Here is a 19,278-nt window from a genome sequence, read left to right as displayed (position 1 = left end):
TATCACACAATGGTAAGTGCCACATTTATTACACAGAAGGAATTTAAAAATTCTCTTCATGCAAAACATAAAGGTCTCCTGAATTAATACCATCTTTGTCCTACAGCAGAACTTTTTGTCGTCTTTTAAATTGTGTAAGAAAAGCAAAATGACCCTCACTAGCCAGTGGCAGTAATTTCTGGCAGCCAGCTAGCCAAACCTCCTTAGAAAGACAGATATTTTTCTCTGCAAAGCTTTTTCCTTAAAACCTTCTCAGTTTTGGAAAGGATGAGAAAATAGAGCTTAGGCAAGTACAGCATTGAAAAAAACATCTGATCATTTAGGTTTGCAGTCATCAGTGCAGTAAACTTTGGGGAATTTTCATCTTTCCACCTTTTTTTTCTGTCCTGTGTTGTACATCTTTTAAGCAACCAATGAAGAAAAAGCATTGCCTGATGAAGGGAAGCATGTATCAAGTGCACCTGGGTGGGATTTGTCTAGTAGGAACCTCTTCTTCCCATGCCTTTGAACTTGTTGACCAATTTCAACCAAATTTGATGGAAAGACACTAAAATGCCCGCCCAGGCAGAGAAAAAAAAATGGCTTTATTAATGCATTCTCTGACAGACAAGGTGAATTCACACCCTAAGACACCATAACATTTCCAAGGGAGAAAACACGCTTCTGTATGTCTCACCACTGGTGAAAAACCTTTAACTACATCTCATGTCTGACTAGACACCCAAGCCAAACAACTCCAGAGCTAAATCTGCAGAAAATCAAACTTCCAGCTCTAATACCTGTAGAAATACAGTGAAATGCTGTTTCCGAAAGTGAAGAAGCCCTTTAAATGCCCTGGTGTTATGAAAAAAGTAGACACACTCTCCATTGTCAAAAATCTTTTCATGAATGACTAGGAAAACACATAAGCTTGATTACACTGAAACGAAAAGCTTGATGTTGGAAACTTGCATTGAAATATTAAGATAATATGAAGAAATACATTCACAATCAGAAATATATGATTTTGGGGAAATCACTTGGTAGGAAGCATTTGTACCAAGATTCAAATCCCAGGTACCTAGGATCCTACAGTTTTTCTGAGTGCAATTTTGTGTCTTATAAAAGCATTGTTATTTGCAGAATTTACAAACAAAGAAACAGTAGCCAAATTCCTTTCTTTTTTGTTCCTTCAAATACCCTGAATAATGCAGGGCCTCCTGGACTCCCCATGGAAAAACCACACTATAATTAGGGACTAGGGAGGGAAGAAAACTCTGTCAGGTTCCTGTCACAGACATTTCTTTAAATCATTTGCTGTTTGCCACAGAACAATTGTTCTGTGTAAAACACAAACTGCACGGAGGACAGTGAGCATTGCTGCTGGGACTTTCTGTCTCCTCGGCTACACGTTTGGAGAGAACAGAACCAGCTTGCTAATATGTTCCTTTTGCTGGAAGATACCTAATGCTACACTTTTCACTCCTACCCTACTGCCAGCGGAGTTTCCTCGGCCACGACCTCAGCCAAGTACTGGCTGTAACGGGCAAACCAGGATTTCAGACGGAGTCCCTGCCATGCTGCTTGTCACTTCCATGGGTGCAGAGGTATTTCTTGGCAGAGACAGCAGTGCAGAGGGGGAAACATCTCTTCTAAGCATCTCTTCCTCCCGGATGTTCAGTAAATGACTGCTGCAGATGTAGCTATGCTCAGTCAGGGGAGGAACTCATCTGTTCAAATCATGCATTCTCTCTACAAAGAGCAGCTTCGTTTGCACAGGCTGTCTGCAATGGGAATTCTCCTCTGCAGAGATTTAGCATCCCACTGCAAAACAGGCTATGCAGTTCCTCATTTGTTTTCTATAAATTATGATAGTTAACAAGAGGAGTACCTTGTTTCTGTGTTCTGATACCTACTGTGCCAACTGTATTAATTCACAAGATTTACCATTCTGTGGAGGTGCCATTCTTTTCCCTTGGGAGCCAAAGTTGGGCTTGGTCTTACCAGATGTGATTTTGTTTACCTGCCTGAAGCTTCGTGGCTGGCTAAGTGTTTGCTTATATCCCCTGTAACCCACTTGGCTTACGATTTTTGAAAAGACGGTGAGTTTGAACTGTATTCATCAGCTCTCTTGTACGGAATCTCAAAGACTGCTATGACAACACAGAGTTAGGAAAAAATACTGCTTATGCGTTCCTTGTTTACTCTGTGATGTAACAGCACCTTGGACATGAACTAGACATTAACAGGTCAATGCAGATGAGACACATGAGGAGAATGGACTTAATCCCTGAGCTGCAAAATAATGATCTGAATGTCTTCTCCATCAATTTTACACCAGCACACCTCTCACCCACGTCACTCCTAACCTAGCATGGTGAAAGCACCGAGCAGCAAGTCAGAGTGGGATTCCTTGGGAAGGAATAGTTCTTCACAAAAACAGAAGTATCTGAGTGCCAGCTACTGCAGTTTTTCTGTTTGTTCATTTCTGCACTGGTGAGACCCACAGGTATCCTTCGAAGGCTGGAGCAGTCCCAGAAGCAGAAAACTGGCAGTTGTGGAGCACCTTCTCCTGCCAGTAAGCTAACATTGCCAAGAACTAAGCAGCTGATAATACGTGCTGACGTGCCAATGGTACACTTCTGCACAGCCCAGCGGTTTCTTTTGGCAGGGGCACTGCTTGAAGTCCTGCTGCCATGATATGTGAACAGGACAGACTTCTCTATAGCAGACAGCATCTACGTTTCCCTTTGCCTGGAAATGAACTCCTACTGTCACTGACTTCAGTGGAGTGTATTTGTCACCATTTACTGACTTATGTGAAGGGAACTAATTTTTTTTCCAGTTAGTCAAGAGAACCACTTTGTTTTGTCCGGGTACAAAATGTTTCCCCTGCCAAAGCAAATAAATACATGAATAAATATCTTGAACTTCTACACAAGTCAGTGGTGACATCCCTCTTGATTTTAACTTCATATATGCATTGATGGGGAGAGACAACCTTTATTGTACAATCTTGAAGATTAAGCCTTAGAAGCAACCCCAAAGCATTCTTACCCACTTTAGAAATACAGAAACTGAGACACAGAGAGCTTACATGAATTATCTTAAGTCACAGAGATTCAGCAGAGGAAAATACAATCCATCAATCCTAATATTTAGTCACTTTCTGTAACTACTGGGCTCGTGTTCTTATTTTAAAATTCACAGTAATCCTCTCTGTGAAGGAGGCATCACCCTGTTTTATAGATGTAGAAACTGAAAGAGAAGCTGAAGAACAAATATTGAAATGTGGGTATCAGCCAATTTCATCTCTATATACGCAGCTAAATAAGTATCTGAATTCCAGAAGTGCTTCAGTTCAGACATTCAAGTTTGAAAATGCTAGTTAAACCAGATAACTTCTGTGTTTGTGGTTTTTAAATACATACAGAAAGAAATGTGTTCTGACCTTCATGGATATGTCCAAAAACATGAAGCCTTGGCTGTATTCGTCTCTGGACTGTGTTCAGCAGCTCAACACATCCTACCCGTTGCATTTTCTTAGGAACCCAGTCTAGGAAACCTTTGGAAAAGAAAGGAAAGCTTTAAAAGAAGACAGATTATCTGCACAGCTGTACTGCTATACAGTATTTCTGAGATTTCACGTCTCGTGGCTTTTCATAAGCAGCCATAGAAGAATTGACAGGGAAAAAAATAGTGTTTGCCTTGGTAAGTAGAAGAGGAAGGAAGGAAAAATACTTGAGGAAAACCATAAAAGCTCATCCAAAGAAAAAGGACTATGATAACTCTTGCCAGTTGTTTTTCAAGGAAAAAAAATCACTGCAATTAAAGCATTTACATTTGCACTGCTGTTAATGGGAAAACGCAATGCTTCACCCATTCTTCTTCCTTTAAGAGAGTGAGGTATAAAGAGCAGTATGTCCAAAGTGAGTCTCTAAAGAATCTAAATCAACATTTAGCCATTTAAATCTAGTCCTGGGATCTAGTTTTTAAAATTGAACACTTTAACTGATGCAATGGAATCTGTGTTGCTAATAATAAAACTATATTGTCATCACATTGAACCTTAGAGTAGTGGAACTCAGGTGAGGAACCCACAGCATGCCTAGAAACAACATCGTCAAGTAAAACTGGTTTAAGCGCTTCATGGCACAGCAAGCCTCACTAGCCTAAATCTATGGACCTCAGACAGGAAGAGAAACTCAGCCCTTCTGCAGTAGATGTTTTTAAGCGCTACATTTACTTTCATGAAGCTTGTATAAGAATGTATTTATGAATAGAGACAAAAATGTACACCAACTTGCTTATATGTCTAAAAACATACTGCAGGGGGATGCTTACTGCCAACTGAAGTCTCAAGTTTCCTTCAAAGTAGTGGTATAAGAAGGATGTTGGTGTATTAGAGGGTTTGCAATAACCAATCTTGTTTTCCTTCTATTATTCTGCCATTTTTATCAGGCTCAAATTTGGAAACCTAAAAGATATAATCATTCTGTTTTTCTTTAGTTGTTCAGGTACCTTCCCTATGTGCCTGTCATAGCTTTATATCTCTGACTTAGATTGCTGCAATAGCATGAATATATTGTGCCTTTGAGAAAACGTTTGTCACCCAGAGAGGTATAGAGTCTGGACTAGTTTTCACACGTTTACTTTTGAGGTCCACTCAAGCATGGCTAAACAGCAGCTAACCAACTGGCTTAAAAGACCACAACTGTGGTATTCAAGCTCTTGGAAAACCTCTCAGATTTGCTAGAGCTTCAGGGTAGGTTCACACATTGAGAAATACCTCTTTAGATGCCAGTGCTTGAAAACTGGGCTCAGTATACTGTGGGGTTTTATTAAAATGGTAAAAATTTGCCCTTGTATCATGTTTACTTAGAGAACTAAGTCCAATTTTCGGAAATGAGTTGGGAATGCGGCATCCCAAGTGTCAAAAAGAGGAAGTTCTGACAATGGCCATAGACTGCTAATTCATTCAGATGCCTCTGAAGACACTGCTTGGCTCCTGTCGGGGGGATGTACAAAAAGAAAGCCCTGCTGAATTACAGACAGAGCAGAGCAATGCTCAGTTCTGGTAACTGATTTTACCAGTCACTGTTGGTATCCAACGCAGGTCAAAATTCACCGTAGGAAATAATAAGTATTTAAGATGTCAAAGTGCAGCCAGCAACTCTTCTGGAATCCAGTCATGTTTTTTTCAGAGCAAACGTGTTATAACCATAGGTTTTGTTACTTCAATGATTTGAAACAGTTAATTGTCAAAATGTCTGTGGCGAACATAAAACCTAAAGTATTTCCACTTCAAAAACTTCACAAACAAAAATCCATAAAATTAACTTCTCCATTAAATTAAGCATTATTTATGTTGAACATGTTTTTGTTTACATGCATTATCACCCTTCTGAAGCTTTCCCATATGTTTGCAGCTTATTATATACACCTGACTACACAAACTAAGAATAATTGATTACACCTAGCTAACAATTAGAGTTCATCTTAGGGTTTTTTTAATGTTTGGTTACTTGAAACAGGTTTCTGCAGCTGTCAGGAAAGTATAAATCTTTGTCACAGACAATCAAGCAGACAGCTACAAATGAAGACTTAAAGGTGAAATTAAATTAAAAACAAACAAAGAAAAGAACAGTGAACTTTTTGAAGAGAAATAAAAGAATCATAAAGGCAGATCTTTAGGAATCAGGGAAAAGACATTAAAAGTTATACTATACATAAAAGTAACAAAAATATGCTACTACAGAAATGAGCATTAGCACTGATCCCATAATCATGAATACCGTATTTCATAAGGTATGAAAAACCTGGCATATCTTTACTAATAATAAACAGGTTACTGATACAATGGTCAATAATAGCTGTTTTAACCTTTGTTTTCTCATCCTGTATGAACCTCCTGTGTATCCCTGCCCTGGTTTCATCCCAAAGCACTACTCTAAAACAGAAAAAAAAAAAATTACTCAGATTTTTGTTACGTGCCTAACTGACTTAGAAACACAAAGTCCATTAACTCTTAATGGTGCTTCTGCATCTAAATCATGCAGGCAATTTTAAATCTATCTAATAATGTAGTATTAATTAGTTTAGGAGGATATGCGCTCTTTTGAAGTGAGAGAATGAGAAAGCAGCACAGAAAATGGATGATGGACAGAATTTAGGCAGCCATGCTGGAGAAAAAAGAGGAATTTGCAAGAGCACTGATTGCTATTTGTGATCATTAGGAACAGCTCTAGTGATGCTGTCCAAGATCAGAACAACAGTAATCAGCTTTCTGGTTACAATAATTGCCTGGGAGGGTCAAGGAGGATCCTGTCTCCCAAAATGTCTGTGGACAGAGCTACACAACAAGGAGGTTCTGTAAGTTAGGCAGAGTGCTCATTTCTTTTGAAGCATCATATATTTGTTGCCATGGGTGTCAGGGAGACCAACAGCTGATGCCCTCAGGCAGAGGGTTCTGTGCCTGAGCCGTCTATTAATTCATCAATAAGAAAAAGACAAAGAAATGGGAACTTTTACAAAAGAAAATCCTTGGAGGACAGTTAGAAGCTTAAGAATTAAAATAAAAAAGAGAACAAATACTGAGACATGGAGATGAGGGGAATTCACGTTACCCCATTACAGTCAGTGGAGATGGCTGGCTCTTCCTCAGAATTACTACAATTATTAAATTACTTTTCAATTACTAAATTTACTATTAAATTTATTATTAAAGCATGTCTGTTGAGTGCCAGCTCTGCAGTGCTCTCTAGAGGTTCTCCTCCCTCTGCTGATCCCAGAGGCTGCCTGGAGAAGCCTGGTGGCTCAATTAACAAGGTGGATGAAGCTGGGTGCTGCAAACCCCTCTCTCCACCCTCCAACACTGGATTTCAAGTGTTGGCAAATATAGGGATATTCTTTGGATCAGCTGAAGGCTGGATTTCTTTACAGCTGATCAACTACTTTTAAAAATGGCTTTCAAAGTGCTGAAAAAGCTTCTGAAAAAGTTTTAAATATGACTTATAAGTAAAACTATATCAAAGACCCAGCGTCATGCCTTGGATCCTAACAGTGATTATCCCCAATACGAACCGTTTGGAGCTGATATCTCAAGGTCTAAACAATTAATTTCTGCCATCCACTTTTACAATACATGTCCATATTAAAATCAGTCTATGGCATGGCATGAGACTCCACTTAGGTGAAGTATCAAAACACATGCCCTTACTGTGAGAAACTGTGCTCACAAAGAAGCCCTTTCCCCCAGGATTAGTGAGCAGTGGAATGCAAACACGTCTTTCTAAAGAAAACAGCAAAACACAAACCCTTTAGATAATTTCTCCTCCAAGCTCTGTAAGAGGAGAAGAAAGAGTGGAAGACAAGAGGGTTTTAGCTTCAGGAAATTGGGGAATCTAAAGGTTTAAAGAAACCAACTGCCTTCATTTCACACAAAGCACTCCTCTGCAGTAAGACTCAGCAGCACACTTAAGTACATGCTTCACTTTCATGTCCATTTATTAAATTAGTGAGAGTTAAACACAGAGTTGCATTAAATATAGCTTCCTATATGTTAAATATGTTGAAAAACATGTTAAAAGCCTTAAGCCTTTACTGAATCTGGACAAGTTTCTGTCATTATATTATTTCCGTAACACAGATAATTTCATTATTATCTAGGAATACAAGAAATCTCTCCTCACTTTTATATCACCTGTATTAATATTTGTAAAACATAAATGCAGAATTATTTCTTCTTGGACCGTTGGTGTTGCCAGATTGTATTAAAGACAGGCAATTCACCCACGCTGTCCAAAGAACAGGCAAACAATGGCAGCATTTGGGTTCGTGAGGCAGAAGATGCACCAAGTCAGCATGATGAGGAAAAATACGGACTCTGGGTACTCGGTGGGGGAATGCTACTGCAAGTGAGGGAGAAAGCGCTAAAAAAATAAGATCTCAATCCCGCATTTCTTTTCAAGCAGGCTCCATGCTTTAAATCTACTAATTTCACCAGTGGCAGAGTGGACAGATGCATAGGAAAACTAGATCTTGCTTATTTACAAAGCTCATTAAGGCTTTAAGTGTTAAGGCTTTATTTTTTAAGCCATTATTTAATTCCCTACCATTGAGCATAGGTAATCATGAAACATAAACCTGAGCTGAAGTCCCGGTGCTGCTGCACTCAGTATGGATGTTACTTTTGACTTTTGTAAGTCAGGATTGCACTCTTTGTCTACGGAGAGCCATCAGTTACTGTATAATCATCTGAAATACACAGCTAGAGCACTAGTATTTTCTTACCGAGAGGTGGTCCATGTGTTATAAGAATATCTATTCCATCTGGAATAAGGTTCCATTTCTCTAATAGTGCTTGGCCTCGTGGAAGATTAAAGCCCCAGCCATAAAACCAAGGTTGCCTGCCAAGAGAGGAGGAGAATGTCTTCAGTGCTACTTCCATGTACTGGTTATCTAATTAAAATATGAAGATTGACTCTCTACTAGCATGGAATTTGGAGACACAAATAGCATTCATTTTCTTCTTTGTGTGCACAGTAAAACCCTCTTTCCATACAACCAGTGTTATTTAACTTGTGTGGCAAATCAGTGCAGTCCTTACCACTTTCAGTAGGCAGCATACAGTAAAATATTCACAGTATTCCTGTAACTAGGTGAAAAGTAACTCTTACAAGACCTGGATACCAAGATCTCCATGTGTGGATTAGCATGCTGGACTCCCACAACATCTAGAGGAACACCTGTCTCAGACACCTAGGTGTGGATATATGTTTCTCATTGGCTCCTGTCACGTTTGGCCCTTAGACCATGACCAGCTGGGCAAGGACAGACCCTGGCACAACAACAAATCCCAGTCCGAAGCTGGAGACATCATTTATGCTGTTTTATTTCCCTAACTGGAAGCATTCCATCAGAACAAGAATACTGCTTCTTACATATAGTTTTCTTCTGTCCTCTGGTGTGTTGACTTTCCATATTCAGGATTTCTTATCAGACAGGCATTCACATTTTTTAGAACATTTACGGAGCAGCTCATCATGGAGCAGTGGGACCATAACACTGCCAGTCAGAACACCATTTATCTGTATCTTGCTATCCCATTGATTAAAAAACTATATTTCACAGCAATTATATCACAGTGGTAAATTATGTCTTGCTGACTATGCTCTAATTCTAGGTCATAAAATTGAGGGGTTAGTTTTAGGTTGGAATTTTTTAATAAATTTTTGACTGACATGTTCTGGCCATATCCGTATTTGGAGAACAACAAATAGGCTGCTGTGATTTAATAAGGTTTATGATAATTGCAGCCTTAGTGTTTATAAATACATACACATCAACCAGAGTTCCTTTTGAGATGTTACTTTGTTGAGGAAAGCTTTACACTCCCTCACCGCATCAAAAGACAGAAAGAATTCTTTCAAACAAATTCTCTGAACTCCGCTTTACATCATGTATGGCAAAGACAAAAGAAAATGCCCATAATTCATTCATTATTATTCATCCTCTTCCATTACTGATGCTTGACTAACATTTCAAAAATTAGCACGTCTGCAATCTTCATGATGATATATTTCCCACTTTTCCTTTCGGAATGCTGTAAAGCACATGTCTATTGAAAACAGCTTAAAAAATAGAGCTTGCTAAAATATAATGGGATGTGGCTTACCCGAGGGAAGAAAAGAAAATTCTGCTACAAGGAAAGGAAGAAGGGGTCCTTGCAGAATGTTTCCTGCCTTTCTTCCACAGATAAAAAAAGCCTCAACTTTTCTAGACAGATGACTGAAGGGCTTTCTGTGTCCACAGTTAAGAGCTCATCTCCTAGCTCTTCATCACACAGCGCCCTGGATAACCAGGGTCTGGATAAACAGGTGTCCCAAGGAAAAAAAAAAAAAAGGGTGAAACTTTGTACATCTGCCACTGGGACCAGAAATACATCCCAGCCTCCAGAAGCTGTGATGAGGGAGGTGAAGAAGGTGTGTGAAGAAGAGATGCTAATAGCGGTAGCAATGAAGCAGAAACCTTGTTCTGAGTCAGGTTGCTCAGACCAGGGCGGCTGGCTGAGAAAAAGACATATCCCTGTACCAAGTGATATGAAATCATGCTTTTCTGGTTACCTGTTCATCTCCTACCAGCCCTTCCTCATAGGAAGAATGGCACCTGGCTCACAGGTACGTGACTTCTCACTTTCCTGCTGCTGAGGTGGTAACTCACGGTCTAGTTACTGGCTTATTTTGTGGTAAGCTACCAGCGACATTCCTGCATAACACTGTCACGCAGACCCAAACTACAGTCTTTGGAGTTTGACCAGCCTGTCTTTATGTTCAGCTCACCATTGACAGAATGGAAGTATTTTTATCACACAGGAATGCCCTGAAAATAAATAAACTGAAGTCTGCAAGGTCCTCAGATATTACAGAAGTGGGAGGCTTTATAAAAATACACAGAGGTTAGGTTTTTTCTAAACTCTCCATCCATCCTTGCCTTGGGATTGCATTCCACACCTTACATGCAAAGTATCTTTCTTCACCACAATGAAAATGTTCAACTGTTCGGCAAATTGTCTTTAGGCCCAGAGCAAATTTTCCAGGAACAAAATCTCACCGACAGAAAATATTTGCAAAGGCAAACAGGAGGTAAACAAGGTGTAGGCATAGCAAATCATGCTTTTAAAGCCACTGACAGATTCAGTGAATACAGGCCCCTGCTGCCACCCGTCACTCGCCCCGCTGCTGCTGGGCACGGCCAGGACCGTCCCCATGTCCCCGGTGGGAAGCGAGGCGAGGCACCATCCTGCACCCCGCAGGTGGGCCAGACACAGCAGGGTGGGCCACGGCCGCTCCACACCCCGAGAAAGAAACCGAGGGGAAAGATCAATATTTGCCCAAGAAGAAAAGGTCAAAAACCTATGCCGTAATTATTTTAAGGGTACAATGAAGCATTTATAAAGAGAAATAACCGCGACTGTCACAGGGCTCGCCAGAAGCCAGCTTAATCCTGCTGAAAGCCAAATGACCACGAATGGCATAGGCAGCTGTGAGAGTCTCTGCCTGCCTCTACGAGGGCTAGCCTGTACATAGCCACTTTTTGAAAAGCCCGTTTCCCCTTATGAATAGGCATGATCGGCTTATTAAGACAAGAAGCACTTTCCCCCGTCCCTCCCTCTCTTTGTGGTGACTGCAGCGCGTAGCCGCCTGAGCGCAGGGCTGGTAAGTTATGCATGCTGGAGCTGTTCTTTTGTGAAGGGGAGATGTTACAACTTGTGTGATTTGCCATTATGCTGTCTTTTGTGACAATCCCAAGATCGAAAGAAATGTCTGGAATATTTCTGGCAAAAAAAAAATCTGAAGTCCAAGAAAGGATTCAGTGGAGGATGTTGGTGTGCTTTACATTTGAGAGAAGAAAGGCAAATCATACACTTCAGTGCCCCCACCCTCAAAGCAAAACCATCTTTATATGCACACAGGGATTTTATAAACCCCTAAGTCCCTTCTTCCAAAAATTTATTGCAAAACAGCCATCAAAGTTTCTGAGTAGGGAAAAAAAATTTTCTCTAATACCCACTAACAAGTCTGTGACCTGGATATCATGCAAAGACAACTTTGTCTAAAATTTCCATTTATGATGCAACCTGAGAGCAAAGTTAAAGTATCAAGCACTGAATTCCTGGATCCCCAGTTACTGCTTGCTCAGGGAAAGTGTAAATTTTTAATAAAGTTCTTTTCAATAATATTTTACATTTTACAGAGAAAATACTATCATGTATGTTCTATAAGAGAAAAATCTACTGTTCTCAAAAAAAAACCCAAGAAAAATGTATTTGGCAATTAAAGACATACATCATGAATGTATTTCACCTCTGAAATGAAGCGCTCACATGTAGAAATGTACTTTGATTTAGGTCTTCTTGAAGCAAACAGTTTGAGCCTCTCCACATACTACTGAAATTCAGGGGTATTATTATTATGATACGAATGATTGTCTACATGTGAGACTCTAGGGGGAAAATATATTGGAAGTGAATTTGTTTACAGCATGATTAACCTTATGTTAAAAACATATGAACAAGTTTTGCAGGTCAAATAATCTACCATAGAAAAAGGGCTGAATTACCAGAATTTGTGCTAGCAATCGGATGTTGCTTTATGTACTGAATTTCTATCTTTCTGCTCTAAAGTAACCATTGGAATAATTTTCTTACAGAATGATAGTTGCTATGACAACCATAGCAAATTTTCCTTTTCTGAAACAGATGTCTCATTTAGTTGAAAATTAGAATGTGAAAAACCCATGGGAAAAATTAATTCAAACTTTAACAGAACACTGACTACAATGTAATCTCTTATAGGTTAACCCCTTAACATCTTTCTGCACTCTTATAGTAACCTTCTCATAAATTCTAATTAAACCAGTTTAACCTCCCAGGAATGACCTTCTTAGCTATCATTAGCACTTTAGTTGTCTTTGAAAGGAGCATTTCTGTTACAATAATAACAGAAAAAAGTCATACTAAAAAGAAAAGTGGTCAAACCTATTACCGCCTTAATTATTTATTAGTTTTTCTTCTTTTATTCAGCTACTACTGGAGAGAGCTACCATGTAGTCCAAGAATTCTTTTGTCATTTAAATGGGGCATAACTTAGTTTTACATGTGATTTACTGTAAAGGGCGGTGATGCACTACACAGATTTGACCTGTAATTTGGTTTGAAGGTTTTCAATTTTCAAACCACTGGTACCCATCTCAATCTGCTCAGCAGACATACAAAAAGGGGACACAAAAAAGGATACTTGACTGGGGAAAACTATCAATGTGCGTGGATTTTTCTATTACAAGCCACGAGAGAGTGAAACCTGATTCTCCATCACCTTGATTCAATTTAAACATTTTAACTTAGAGAACGGATTCCTTCCTCTCTGTGCACTTACCAGCTCAAGGGGACCCTCCACAGTACTTGGTCATCGGCTACAGATGAACATGGCAGGCAGCCAGCAGGCAGGCAAAGAAACATTCTCACCACAGCACTGCCCGTAGTGCTTGTGGGGTGTCAGCTACCACAAGAACTTCAGGACTGCAAGATTTACTGCATCAGCTGCATCTGTGTTGTCCAGTTGAATAAGACAAATCCTGCCACCAGTAGGCACGCAATTACTCTCTTTGACTTCAAGGGAAAACTCCTTTACATAGTCCAATACCCAGGGAGAGCTATGGGTGGTAACTGACTGAATACACATTAGCGTATCAAAAGGACTGGTGGGCAGCATCTTGCAAACACCTTAGTAGCAGAAACCACAGAACTAAACCACAATGTGCAGATCATTGCACCTCCTCATTTCTATAAAGTTTCCTACAGAAATCTTTTTTGCAGCTGAAAGGCAAGTCCTCTCGCTAGAATTCCTTTGCTTACAAAATAAATTTCAAAGGTTCGCAAACGTATGTAACTTGCTCCAGTCTTTCCTCCACAACAGTTGTCATTTTTCTCCTATTGGAAAACAAACAGATATTGGTCGGTGACTGTAAAGAAGCTCAGTGGGAAAAGAATGGACCAAACCAGTCTTCTCATTCCTGCAGAGCTGCATGTATTCAATATTTGGAAGACTGGACTACGCATGCTGAAAGTCATACTGGTAAAAGCGACCGGTCAAGGGCCATGGAGCACCAAAAAGCAGTTAGATTCAGCAGTGGCAATTGCAGGCAAAACTCCAACACATCCTGACTCCCAGCCCAAGAAATCTCACTGTTGGACATATAAGTCTAATTTTTCCTGGTCTTGATTTAATCTTACTATTATAACTAGCTACAGACCTGCAAACATTGGTATACAGTACTATATACACTGTATATCTTCCTTGTCTGCCTGGTGTTCACATCCTTCAGGCGTTCATATTTTTACGTTCTCCATCACTGCACTGTTAGTTGAATTTACCCAGTCTCTGGAATTGCCTTTTTAGCCTTGCCTCAGTACGTAACTACGCCAGTTCACTGAGTATTTCTACTGCTTTTTACTCAATGTTCTCTCCAAGTAAGGATTCATAAAAGGTCACCTTTTTATTTTGTGGGGTATTGGCTGTTTCTACATCTAAAGTAGCTGTGAAATAACACTCATCTTTCTGTCTTTTCTTCCTCTCATTCAAGAGGACCATATTAGGCCATTAGTGACAAGAAGGACTGGCAGGGCACTGTTTGTTTATTGGCTTTGAAATACAGTTCAACATCTTGGCATCTGAGCATTTTAAAGGCATAGCTGAGATTTAAAGAAGAACAAACGGGTTTCAGAAGTTTTGAGGAGTATGAGGAGACTAACTTCCACGTGAGAGAAACAAGGGTGGTATGATTTTAAAGAGGAACAAAAGCAGTGTACAAAAAGAACTAAAATTACGCAAAAAAGAAACTTCGATTCACTCATTCATAATATTGGAACCAGGGCTTTTTTACTGACCGCTAAAGCATTATACTTAAAACTAATAAATGCAAATGATGGCCATGAAGTACCCCTCAGCAGGTGGAAAGGAGAAAGCAGAAGGGAGGGGAATGTAGGTGCTAAGACGCTAGATGGCTTGCACAGCGTTACTTTGGGAGGCTGTAGTGAGCAGCAAATTGAACTCAGATCCTCTATCAGTCTGCTGGCCACAACAGACAACATTTCTTCCATGGGGAAGTTTGCTGTGTTCTTGGTTTTTTTGCCTTACTTGCTTTGCATCCCAGGTTGTCATTCTTGAAACTCTGAATCAAATTAAATTACTGTTTTCACAAAAGGAAAGGAGGGTAAAAATCAGAATATGGCCTTTTGTCAGTAATTATTTCTTTTGCAATTTGAGTTACACATGAAATCATTCATCTTTTGTTTAGTAAAGGATTTCATACATCTCTTACTGGAAAGAAGAAAGAATGAGCTGTGACTAATAGGAACTGATCATTTCTAAACATTAATCTGTTATAAAACAATGAAAAATAAAATTAAATCTACTTTATCTTCATAGTAAGAAAACAGAAGATAACAGGTAAGGAGAAAAATTAATGAAAGACTGAATTTAAAACACGCCAACACCAAATGCAAATAGTTTAATTCATTCTGCTGGGAGCCAAATGATAATATCCCATCTGATATTTTTTAAAAATAATAAAATAAACCCAACAAACAAACTTAAAAGCTGATTTGGAATAATTAGCCAAGAGATTCAGTGCTGAGGGTACAGATGTAGGACTGTACAGACTTTCAGTAGGTCTTACAGGTTTAATCCAGGGCTAAGGTGTCAAGCTTCTGACATCTGAAGAGTCTGTTCCCTCAGTCTCTCTGATTCTCAATATGTAAAAGTGTACGTACAGCCAGGTTATACTGACAGCTGATAGTCACAGAGAGAAGAAGGGTTAAGAGAGAGGAGGAGTTAACAGCCCCTCTGTCCACAATACAGTCACCATCTCATTTTAAATGTAAAACTTGCCATGAATGGGCCAATCAGTACGGAAAAATAATTTGAGGCCCATCTATGCATGGCATCTTTACAGTTTTTCACTATCAAATGACCAGACAGCTAAAGAAAGACAATGTTCTTCCACACATCCAGTTAGTTAGTGTTTACTGTAGTCCTCTAAGACTTTGCAGAAGTTTGCTAATGAGGAGAAGGAATATCCCTTCAAATGGAGATACTACAGTTGTGGGGTTTTTTATGATGCAGCTCCTGGAGCGACTGTCCTGAATGAGACATGACTAGAATACGTAGGATGTGTAATAGGTGCATTGAGAATCGACAAAAAAGGCCCTCACCAAAGCCACTTCTCAGTTTAGTAACTCACCAGGTTTACACTCTTTTCTCAAAACACCAGGAGTAATTAGGCCATATGGACTAACTGTCTGCCAGTTCTTTTCTTTTTTTCCTTCCTTTTTGTTTTGTTACCTTCTTTTTCTTAGAAAATTCAAAGACATTTTGAGTTAAACAAGCATGAAAATGCTTCCAAAACTAATAAATTAATACAGCACATGTGCATATATGCATGAAGTGTATTATTTTTAACATTTTCAATTTAGCAACAGATGAACTTACTTCTTGTTTAAAAAAGCACATACTGATACTTCATATGCCATGTTTCTACCTGAACTGAACAACACCCGAGCAATCCTAAATTCCAAATTCATGTTTTCCTGCAGTCCTAAATTCACCCCACAGTACAGTGGTGGAAACCAACTGCTGCAATGTAACTTTCTATACCAACAAGGTACAGCTTTAACACCTGGATGCTCATTCAGCTAGCTAGGAATTCTGAGATAACCTTAAAAAAAATCATATACTCATCTGATGTAAATTACGTAATCAGAAATTTTTTACACACACAGATGCAGCCCTCTGTTTTAATATTGGTTCCAATTTATTCTAATTTCTTACTGGGGAAGAAAATCCTCATATTAATTCATATTAAACAATCCTAATTTATTAAATGAAATTAATTTATGAACAACAAATCCAAAGGAAGTGTTCTGATGTTAAACAGCTTCACAACAAGTGGTAAATTACTTTTCTCCTTAAAATCTGGTCGGGGAAAAGACAAAGAACTCGGATAACTGTGTTACAATTAGTTCCTGTGATGGTGGCTCTATTTACAGTTCTTCATGTAGAGTAGAATGTATAGTCACCATCTACTTCTTGATGTAGCAATGCATCTACTGTGTAAAAACCTAGGGAAAATGCATACATACAAGCTACTGTGAAGTAGGGAGGCTGATTCTCACCAGGTGTAAATGGCTCAGAAGCCAGTGGAGCTCTGCCAATTTTTACTCCAGCTGAGAATCAGCTCCATGTAGATCTGCTCCAAACTAGTTAGCTATTTGTGTTTCTCTTGGAATATCGCCAAAGGGCTCATCACAGTACCCAACTGTGTTTACATCTTTGAAACATCCTGAAATTGCCACTGTCTGAAACTACAGCCCAGACTACAGATAGAGCTGGTAGTCCTTTTGTTCAAGAAAAAATGGGGAAAAAAGCACCAAAATAACAAAAAAGGCACTTTAAACTTTAAAATCAGCTCTGTCTCATAAAATTAAACTTTCAAGCAAATGTGAAAAATAAAGAGAAAACTGCTGTGGGGGATTGCAATTTCACTCTTGTGGTTTATGAACTGCAGGAAAGTGAAGCCAATTCCCTGTAGTGAGATTACAGGTCTCCTCTTCTATAGGTCTTAAATTAAAAACCAGCTGAATCCAAAGTGAGCTAGTTTACTGGATCAGAAGATTCAATTATTTCTGCTGAGTAACTGAATGTGAACTACTTCCTTTTAATAATATACAACTAATAATTACTGCCCAAGAAAGGACTTTTTTCTACTGAGCTAATTAAACTAAAGCAATATATTTTTCGACTGCGCTTGAATTTAACTAAAGATAGAAACATTTGCAACAAAACAAGCAAATGCAAATCCCAACTCACATACAGAAATAAAAAGCCACACAATGTGTTCAGACATTACAAGAAACAGGACTTGCCCAAAAATGTGATGTGAAATCAACATCACTTCTGGTCTATATTCAGCATACGTGCACACAGAGCCAGTGCAATGTCCTGCACACTTGTACAGACACAGTGGAGGAACACGACCGCAAAGTAGATGCAAAGCATCTTTGGCTTCAGTAACTGATGAAGCTCACTCTGCAAGAGGTCACTGTGAAAAGTGTGAGAGAATTGATCCATATCCCTAATACGCAAACACGGACAGGTAAGCAGCATGCAAAGGTGTTTGACTTACTGGTTTTCCTCTACTGTGACTATTCTAGGATTGAACTGTTCCAGACTCCTCGGCCCTGGGCAATGTTGGGAAGAAATTTTATTTGAGAGAAAACATTTTCTGGAACGTTTGTTAACAAGAAAAGAAAAAAGGGATATTCTAAACTGCCGTGACTTTAAAAAAAACTCGTGGGGAAATGGAAAAATAAAATTTCTCAGGAGCACATAATAACTAGAATTTATCACATTGGTCCGACTTTGATGATATTTATGGGCTACAATAGGTGTAGTTCAGTTTACATTTTCATTCGCTCACATACCGATTGCAGAGTTTAATTAGTTAATAACAACTATGTTCCTTTAACACGCTATAGAAAATTCACTTGGAATCTGAGAAATTTTTCTTTTGTGTTCCATACACCTTTTTTTCAGCAATATTAATGATTCTTGCTAATTCATTTCAGTCACTTAATTTGTACTGCAGTGTTCATTAAGAAGATTTCTCCCGAATTCAGTATGATTGCTCACATGAGCAATATAGCACCTGTATACCTAGGGTCTACTGAATGAGACTCGCATTTCCTGTATTTCCAAGTCATGTAAAAAAACCGCTTTCCAAGACGTGTTTATCACATGAAATGCACCAATTTTAGCAAAGTGCCATTAGTAAAAAAAGAGAAAAAATGAGGAGAAAAACAATCCAGTGATCTGCTTCTGATGTTAGAACAGCCAGAATGCACTCTTAAGTCTCACTTTCTGCCGCTGGAAAACCTTTCACACTTCAGGAGTTCAATATCTTACGTTTCTCCCCACCACCTTCCCTGAACAGCTGAATTTAATAGATCAAAATCATTTTGCAGGAAAAGCCATTCTTATGATCTTCCATATGCTACAAACGAAACTACAGTGTATTGTGGTTTTAAGTGTTTTTAGAAGCAGCGCTTTCCGAAATGGAAAATGGTTTCTGATAAGTATGGAAGAGGAAATAAAAATATCACTCCAGCATTCTATTAAAATACAATTAAACCTGTATCTGTGTGCCTCAGACTGTTAATTAATATATTTTAACAGGATGATGAATTTTGCTTTCTCTCTTCTAAACACATTATTTCTTACACACCTGTCACATCTTACCTACCTTTTACTGAATGCCTGAAATAAAACGCCTTCAGCATTCTAACCATAGTAATGCAGCCACATCAGGCAGGCTTAGATGCCAGCTTTCTCCCCAAAATTTCTGAAACTTGAGATGCCTCAATTCTAAATAATGAGTGGAGTCCATTATTCCCACTCATTATTTTAATTTTCTTCAAGAACCATGTCAGTCCACCTAAATTACTCACTTATACTGCCTGCCTCAAAGCCACTAATTAAAAAAGCTCCCAATAGTTCCCAACTATAAAAATCAGGGAACATCCACCATTTTTAAAACATATTTCTGAGCAACCAAAACCCAGCACTCTGTAGGATGTCCACATCCTGCATTTCCACATCCATCCATACAAAACTGTAGCACTGACAGAGCTAGACATAAAAACAAGCCACCTGCTCAAAAATCTACTTAATCTGAGGTTTGCAA

General features: G+C 39.0%; 1 protein-coding gene across 5 annotated transcripts in view; it reads right to left on the bottom strand.

Annotated features, from left to right (window-relative positions):
* MPPED1 (metallophosphoesterase domain containing 1) overlaps window positions 1-19,278 on the bottom strand; it is a 68,544-nt gene that overhangs the window by 2,881 nt on the left and 46,385 nt on the right. For all 5 annotated transcript variants that reach the window (XM_087767414.1, XM_087767415.1, XM_087767418.1 and 2 more), the window contains exons 5-6: window positions 8,272-8,387; window positions 3,431-3,544 (exon numbers count right to left, since the gene is read on the bottom strand). In XM_087767414.1, coding sequence (XP_087623540.1) covers window positions 3,431-3,544; window positions 8,272-8,387 — 230 coding nt within the window. The remainder of the gene's footprint in view (window positions 1-3,430; window positions 3,545-8,271; window positions 8,388-19,278) is intronic.

Source organism: Nipponia nippon, unplaced genomic scaffold (genome assembly GCF_047370975.1).
Source record: "Nipponia nippon isolate SJK-2023a ecotype South Korea unplaced genomic scaffold, ASM4737097v1 scaffold_3, whole genome shotgun sequence".
NCBI classification, from domain to species: domain Eukaryota; kingdom Metazoa; phylum Chordata; class Aves; order Pelecaniformes; family Threskiornithidae; genus Nipponia; species Nipponia nippon.
The sequence above is the reverse complement of the archived record's forward strand: the minus strand, read 5'-3'. Positions and strand labels throughout refer to the sequence as shown.